The sequence below is a fragment of the Fukomys damarensis genome, unplaced genomic scaffold, assembly GCF_012274545.1.
Source record: "Fukomys damarensis isolate Sample0158 unplaced genomic scaffold, DMR_v1.0_HiC HiC_scaffold_23, whole genome shotgun sequence".
Taxonomy (NCBI): domain Eukaryota; kingdom Metazoa; phylum Chordata; class Mammalia; order Rodentia; family Bathyergidae; genus Fukomys; species Fukomys damarensis.
Window position 1 is genome coordinate 59,360,713 of NW_022900935.1, and position 7,929 is coordinate 59,368,641.

At 50.9% G+C, this 7,929-nt stretch overlaps 1 protein-coding gene across 1 annotated transcript in view; it reads left to right on the top strand.

Annotated features, from left to right (window-relative positions):
• Positions 1–7,185, top strand: part of Tsen54 (tRNA splicing endonuclease subunit 54) — a 7,961-nt gene extending 776 nt beyond the window's left edge. Inside the window, exons 2-10 of the mRNA XM_010630811.1 lie at positions 14–106; positions 189–272; positions 788–886; positions 1,693–1,745; positions 3,355–3,453; positions 3,642–4,261; positions 5,672–5,732; positions 6,055–6,171; positions 6,698–7,185. Of these exons, the coding sequence (XP_010629113.1) occupies positions 14–106; positions 189–272; positions 788–886; positions 1,693–1,745; positions 3,355–3,453; positions 3,642–4,261; positions 5,672–5,732; positions 6,055–6,171; positions 6,698–6,848 (1,377 nt within the window). The 3' untranslated portion in view covers positions 6,849–7,185. The remainder of the gene's footprint in view (positions 1–13; positions 107–188; positions 273–787; positions 887–1,692; positions 1,746–3,354; positions 3,454–3,641; positions 4,262–5,671; positions 5,733–6,054; positions 6,172–6,697) is intronic.
• Positions 7,186–7,929: the final 744 nt, after the last annotated feature.

Here is a 7,929-nt window from a genome sequence, read left to right on the forward strand (position 1 = left end):
TGGGCTGTCTGAGCGAGTGGACCCCTCCCCACTCCTCGCCAGGGGCAGCTTGGTGGCCGCAGAGTGGAGGCCGGAAGAAGGCTTCGCGGAGTTGAAGTCTCCTGCGGTGAGCAGCGGGGCTCGGACAGGGGACCTGCCTGCTATGCGCTTCTGGCTATCTTGTGATACTTTCCCTGGGTCTCATACAGGGTAAATTCTGGCAGACCATGGGCTTCTCAGAGCAGGGCCGGCAGCGCCTTCACCCGGAAGAGGCCTTGTATCTGCTGGAGTGTGTGAGTGCAGCCCCCGGAGAATGGAGAAGGGATCTGGACCAAGGAACGGGAGGGACACATGTTTCGTGGGGAAAAAGCACACACAACTACATTTCCATTGAACTTTCAATTGGCCTTTCTGGTGGTTTCTCTATAGGAGAAACCCAAAGTGTAAATAATTTAAAGAGCAAAACAAATGATGATAGGAAACAGGGAGGCAGAATATTTGTAGATGGGAAGGGGATCTACGGATGGAGAGGGGGAGAAAGAAAGAGGAAAAAAAAAAGGATTAAGATGCTGTAATTATATGTACGAACTCCCCACATTGAATGAATTAGTGGTGTATCACAAATGTACTAGTAAAACTTACTTTTAAAAATACTACACAGGGATCAGGGATGCCAGCCCAAATCAGGGGGCTGCCCCTCTCTCCTGGTTGGCTGTATTCTTACTGGGAGGTAGTGGTGGGGAGATTGCCCCATTTGGCTGTGGCAGTGCAGAAAGAGTGCACCGCTGAGCTGTGACCCCACTTCCAGGGCTCTGTTCAGCTTTTTCACCAAGACCTGCCGCTGTCTATCCAGGAGGCCTACCAGCTGCTGCTCACCGGGGACACTGTGACGTTCCTACAATACCAGGTACTTCCCCGACCTCTCATTCACCAAGTCAGTGCGTAGTGACAAGTACCTATGAGGTGCTAGCACAGTGCCACATACTGGAGCTATAAGGGCCTTGCTGTCACAAGCCTTCCATCCTCATTGTGGTAATTGGATAATAAAAAGCAAGCAAGTGAACTGTAGGCTTTATAGAGAAGTAGGTGCTAGGCAGAAGATAAAATGAGGGAGGTGAAGTGATAGAGGCTGAGATATTCAAGTGAAAGAAGATAGAGGTTTACTTAGCTCGATTTGGGGTTGGACAGGTGTCAGTGAGTGAAAATAGATGGATGTGTCTTAGAAATGTTTTGGAGAAAAAAAGACAGAACTTTGCCATTGGATTGGGTTTCACATTAAAAAGAGGGAAGAATCAGAGATTATGGCCGTGGGGACTGAGGGTATAACGTAGTGGTAGAAGGTTTGCTTTACATGTGCAAGGCCCTGAGTTAAATACCCGGCACTGCAAAGAATGGGAGGGAGGGTGTGCCCATGATTGGGGCATGAGCCAGTGCTGTCATTTTCTGGCTGAAAATACTGAGGGAAGGGCAAACTTGCGGGGATGGAACCACTCAAAAGAGCTCTATTTTGAGCCAGGTGTGGTAGTACACTTCCTGTAACCCCAGCACTCTAGGAGACTGGGGCAGGAAGAGCAAATTTGAGCCCATCTCGGCCAACCTAGCAATTTAGTGAGACCCTGTCTCAAAAAAAAAAAAAAAAAATTAAAAGAGGGCTAGAGATGAAACAAAATAATAAAAGAGTGGACATTTGAGCTTTACTTTTCTTCATTTGAGGTCTTCAGCCACCTGAAGAGGTTGGGCTATGTGGTTCGACGATTCCAGCCAAGGTAAGTCCATATTCCTTTCCCTTCCATTCACTCTAGTCCAGGGACCTGGCTGACCAGTTTTAGGTAGAAAGTATCCCTGCTTAGCTGGAACCTTTGGCTGGAGTGCAGCTCCCTGGACTTTGACTAATAGCCTCCCCTGGAAGTGCTCCTAGGCATCAGGGATGAATCCTATTATATTTCTTACTGCGTTATTAACTTGAGACTCCTCTTCAGATGACTGAGTACCTGCAGCTCATTGTGAGCACTGGAATAGCGCCTCAAACTTGGTAGGTGTGAAGGCAGATTTGTGGAGTTCATGTATGAGTGAAGGACCAAGTGAGGAATTTATGCTTGGGTTTCACATTTCTTATGCTGTTAGACATTCTTTCCTTCATCCCTTAGCAATGCAACATTGCCGAGAGCTACAGAGACTTTCAGACTTGGGGTGGAAACTGGTACAACATTTGCAATTACATAGTGTGTCTCCAAAGCTCTAAAAGTGACATGTCCCATATTTCCTAAAAATGGAGTCTATTTTAGGGAAATAATCACGCTCACCTGCAGAGGTGCTCTCCTGAGAATTTTCATTCATTCAGCAGTATTATTGACCAGTTACTGGTGCAAGATCCTATACTTGTTGCTGAGGAATGGAGCCAAAACACTGCTCCCACTCTGATTGCCTTCAGTGAGGTGCATACACAGAATACCTTCCAAAAACTTGCAAAATTAGTGTACTTGGAAGTAAGCTAAGAGTTCACACAAACTAGAGCCTCCCTTAGAACCAAGCTGTGCATAGACCTTTCTGTATCGATGAAATGTCCAATGCTTAGGCTAATATTATGGCTTGTGCAACTGTGGGAGTGAATTTTTCATTTCATTTCAGTTAATATGATAACCACATGTCTTGAACGGTGCAGCATCGGGAGCCATCATAAGTTTATGGCCAGGAAGAATGCTATAATTCTAAGGGGATGAGTCTGTAATACATTATTGAGTGGAAAAAAAGATTACATAGCAGCATGTTGGTGTAATGATACTGCATTCAGAAAAAAATACATGGGAAACATTAGTTAGTATGTATGTATAATAAATGGTGTTCCGAGTGGTTATCCAAGGTTTTTACTGTCTTCATCCTTTTTTTTTCCTCCCTTTGATACCACTGGGGATTGAACCTAGGGCTTTTCTGCACATGTGCCACCATGCTTGGTGCCATTTTCATCTTTGTTTTACTGTATTTTCCAAGTGTTTTATTTCCTCTTGGTTTTTCTTGTTAGGGATTGATTATTAATTGTGGTCCTGGGGAATGAACCCAGGGCCTCAATCAAGTGTGCCAAGGCAAGTGCTGCGCCACTGAGCTATACCCTCAGGCTGATTCATGTGTCGCTGGCCCTTCAGGAGCCCCAGTTCTAATGAGCCTATGTTCACAGGTGCCATTGGTGACACCCAGAGGCCTGGGCCCCTGTGACTACTCCCTTGTACCCTCATGCAGATCTGCTTGGAGCCTTACTCTGTATGTGGCTTTGACCCTGGTTCCTGACTTGTCCTTTTGGCCAGTCCCTCACAAACCCCCGCTAGGAACACCAACCTGAAGAGGTGGATCTGTTGCCTGCCCGCTGTTCTCACCCTACAGCTCTGTCCTGTCCCCTTACGAGAGGCAGCTTAACTTGGATGGCTACGCCCAGCACCTAGAGGATGGGACTGGCAAGAGGAAAAGGAGTGCCAGCTCTCGGTAATGTCTGCTCACGTGACCGCCCCCAGGGAATACTGGTGCCTGGGACCCCAGGGAGTGTGTGGGTATAGAGCTGCACTTGGGCAGTGCTCACGTTGGCACAGGGGACAGCCTTCCTCAGCTCCTGTGGAATGTGTGTGCCTCAGCAATCAGAAACAGATTGCTGCTTTTCCTCCTATGTCCCTCAGGTCTGTTTATAAGAAGGCCAAGGCCCTGGAGGATTCCCTGCTACCCATAAGCCTGGCAGCCTCCAGCCCACCTGCCAGCATCCAGAACAGCCAGTGCTCCACAGAGAAACCCCAGGAGTCAAGCCCCATGAAGGCCCCAGGAGTCTCATCTCAGCTTCTGGGATCCCCGGAGCCCTGCCCTGGTCTCGCCAGGGAGGGACAGGGGTGTGGCCAGGAGAGTGGCAAAGCAGAGAATGGAGATAGGAAGCCTCGCTGGAACTTTGAGCAGATCTCCTTCCCCAACATGGCTTCAGATAGCCGCCACACCCTCCTGCCTGCACCAGCCCCAGAGCTCCTCCCGGCCAACGTTGCTGGGCGGGAGACAGACGCTGAGTCCTGGTGCCAGAAGCTGAACCAGCGAAAGGAGAAGCTTTCCCGACGGGAGCAAGAACAACAAGCAATGGCCCAGCAGTTCTGGGAGGATGTAAACACAGATCCTGAGGTGCAGCACTGCTCCAGCTGGCAGGAATATAAGGAACTGCTGCAGAGGCGACACCTGCAGAAGAGCCAGAGCTGCCCCCAGCACCTGTGGGGCCAGCCCGTCACTCCCTTGCTGACCCCTGGCCAGGCGAACTCCCCAGGTACTCCTCTTACCCTGCTGTACCCGTGCAGGCCACTGACAGCTGAGGATTCACAGACTTTGAAAAGGACCTGGATTGCCTAGGACTAATTGAGGTTTAGGATGTGGGAAGAGACACCTGTTCACTGACATGGAATCCACAAAGATAGTTCTGTTGTCAGCAGAGTCAACAGGGCAAGGTTTAGTGATGGTCAGTGCCCAGGGAGTGTCAAGGAGGGGAGAAAACTGACTGTGTCCTTAAAACCCTAACCAAAGCCAGGTATGGTGGCGCATGCCTGTTATCCCAGCATTCTGGGAAGCTGAGGCAGGAGGATTGCAAGATCAAGGGTAATCTGGGCAATTGAACAGCTCAGACCGTCCCAGAAAGGGAGTGTGGAGGGGGGCACTGGGGATATAGTTCACTGCAAAGGCCATGGGTTCAGTCTCTAGTGCTGGGGAGGGACAGACCATAACCAACCAGTATAACTTGGATGGCTTTGCCACCATCTGGCTGTGGTCCTCTCCCCTCCCAAACCAGTTAGCTAGAACATGCAGGTGCCAGCCTGGCTCAGTTAAGAAGCTCACTATTTGCTCCTGGTTTTAAACACAGGAAACTACTAGGGCAGGAATGGCCTCCCCTAAATGTGATACAGATTCAAAACTACTTAAAATCTTGGAAATCTGGTGTACAGATTGTAGATAACTAGATTAGTGTTGCCATATCAGTTAGATTTGAATTTTAGATAAGCAACAGCTAATTTTTTTTAAACGTAAGTATGTTCCAAATACTGCATTGGACATACACTAAAAAAAATTGGGTCAGTTGTGTTGGCACATGCCTGTAATCCCAGCTGCTCCAGAGGCAGAGGTAGGAAGAAGGCAAGTTCAAGCCTATCTTGGGCAATTTAGTGAAATCCTGTGTCAAAAAAATAAGCTGGGTACAGTGGTGCATACTCTAGGACAGTGATGGTGAACCTTTTAGAGCTTTCAGGGATACAAACAGCCCGCTGCAGCACATGTGCCATAGGTTGGCCACCGCTGCTCTAGGTGACTGAGGTTGGAGGACTATAAAGTTTGAACCTAGCCTGGGCAATTTAGTGACTTAGCAAGATCCTGGCTCGAAATAAAAAGGAAAAATAGGCTGGGGATATAGGACTGTAGCTCAGTGGTAGCACATGCCTGGGCTTAACCACCAGCAAGGCAGAATAAATAATTAAATTCAAATTAGTAGGGCTGTAGCTCAAATTAATAGGGGATGTAGCTGAAGGTACAGTGCTCCTGGATTCAACCCCCAGTACCATGTACAAATAAAAAAATACAAAAAACTTAAAAATATTTTTGGTAAATCTGGCAACCCTAGCCTTGATAGACTGGGCAATGTCAAGGGAGTCAGGCTGACTCCCCACCACAGCTCTTTTTCACTGTCCTGTAGCCACAGTCCTTCAGCGTATCTCCGTGCTGCAGACAACACACCTTGCTGATGGAGGTGCCCGGTAAGTTTCCAAGCAGTTCCCATCTTCATGACACTTGGCAGCCAGGGAGTATGACAGTGGGGATGTGGCCGCTTCGAGTTGGGGGTAAGCAAGGGGACCCGCCCTCGCTTACTACTAATGTTCATGCGTGTCTAAGGGAGAGGGAGGGTTGGCAGGACGGTGGGTTTGTCCCAAGTGTTTGGAGCCCCTTCCCCTCAGCTGACACCTCTCAGCCTTGCTTCCCTGGATGTGGCTGCTTACTAGAACTAGCAGTGGAAAGGGATGTGATGGGAAGGGAAGGATCGGAGGGTCCTTGTCCCAAAGTTTCTCACTCTGTTCTCAGGCTGCTGGAGAAGTCCGGAGGCTTGGAGATCAGCTTTGATGTTTACCAGGCTGATGCTGTGGCCACGTTCCGAAAAAATAGCCCCGGCAAACCCTATGCCCGGATGTGCATTAGTGGGTACGAGATAAGCGAGCACTACTCCTGGGCTGTGCTGGCTCTCCTGTGAACCATGCGGACCTTCTCTCCACACCGCTGCCCACCCCCAGGCCACTTTGCCAATCCCTAAGAACCTGAGGTCCATAGAGGTTGGTTGACCTACGCAAGTCCACACAGCCAGTTAGTGCCACAGAATCCCAAGCTTCCCAGCCCTTGCTCCTCGTTGTTTGCAGTTTTGAGTAGTTTTTCTCCTATGCCATATTAGTCCTGGGCTCACTGAGCAGAGGGGATGTGGATTGGAGGGCTTTAAAGGCTAAGATTGGTGAGAACCTTACTATTCCCAGCTCCCTACCCAGCCAGGGCACTTGGGATTTCTTGGAGAAGTCATCAGAGTCACTAGTTTGTAGATAGAACCCAGGGGCCAGAATTCTTGTACTCCCTAGTCCGTTTTATAATCTCCCTTCCCCAGGAGACTGAGGAGTGGGGTCTTGGGGCTTATTGGTGGAGGGGCTACAACCGTGTCTCAGTCCAACCCTTATACCTACAGATTTGATGAGCCTGTCCCAGACCTCTGCAGCCTCAAGCGGTTGACCTTCCAGAGTGGGGATGTCCCTCTGATCTTTGCCCTGGTGGATCACGGGGACATCTCCTTCTACAGTTTCAGGGACTTTACCCTGCCCAAGGATCTGGAGTACTGACAGTGGGAGGGTGGGGCTAGAGCCATCTTTGGGGAACCTGGGCTGTTTGTTCTCAGGGACCATCCCAGCTGCCCTTGTGCCCAAACTCTGATCTGAGTTGGGCCTCTGCTGGATGTCTGATTCTTGGAAGAGTGACCCATGTTCTGCCCCCTTGCCTTGCCCACAGGGCTTCCTAGTCCCAAGTGGGAGAGTGCTGCCTTGCAGTGACTCCCTTGGAACTCAGGACTGGTATTCAGAGGCCCAGAAGGTGGGGCGGAAGAGGACTCTGTGCCTTTAATGAGAGGGTGCCTGCTTCATGCCATAAAGCCAAAGCCATTAAAAGTCGATTTCTTTTCTACCGTGGCTGGATGTACTGGACCTCTCACCTTCTGCCCACTCAGGGAGAGCCGTCTTTCCCTACTGGGACCTAAAATCCCCGAAACTGGGGTTGGGGGCAGGATGGGAACGCGAAACTTTGCACTTGCTCGCGCCGTCGAGGTGGATGGGAAGTTGAAGTCGCTGGGCTCCAGATGAGTACCTGGAAAGTGAAACCAGCACGTTGCTCTTCCCTGAGAGCGGCCAGGTCGCAAAAGAAGGGTGGCTGTGGAACCCACGTTGGTGTGGCCCACGCCTCTCCAGCAGCTGTGCGGGTGGGGCGTGTGGTTCGCATCTCGGACTCCGCGCCCCTTCCGCTCTAGCCTTTCGTCACTTCAACCCCTCCTCTTCGCTGTCCCTTGGGACTTCGGGCTCCGCCCGCCTCCAGAGTAGACACAGGGTAAGCCGGTATCCGTCCTAAGGGAAGGCGCCGCGACGCCTTCGGCCCCTTTGACCCTACTTGTGGGCCCTGAAACCTGGTGCTGGGTTCGCGGCCACCCTTTCCTGGCCGATCCTTCTCAGGAGGAGCTGGCCACTGTTTGCCTGTCCCTACCTCGACAGCTCGGGGCGAGTCAAGGGAGGGACGGCTCCCTCCCAGAGGCGGCCGGGGACATCCCCGCGTTCCAGGAACTATTTCTTCCTCCGGGAGGCGGCGGGACACTGGGCGCGGTGCGCCGTTCTGCGGCCAGGTGCGCTCAGGTGCGGCAGGGGGCGGGTCACGGCTCCA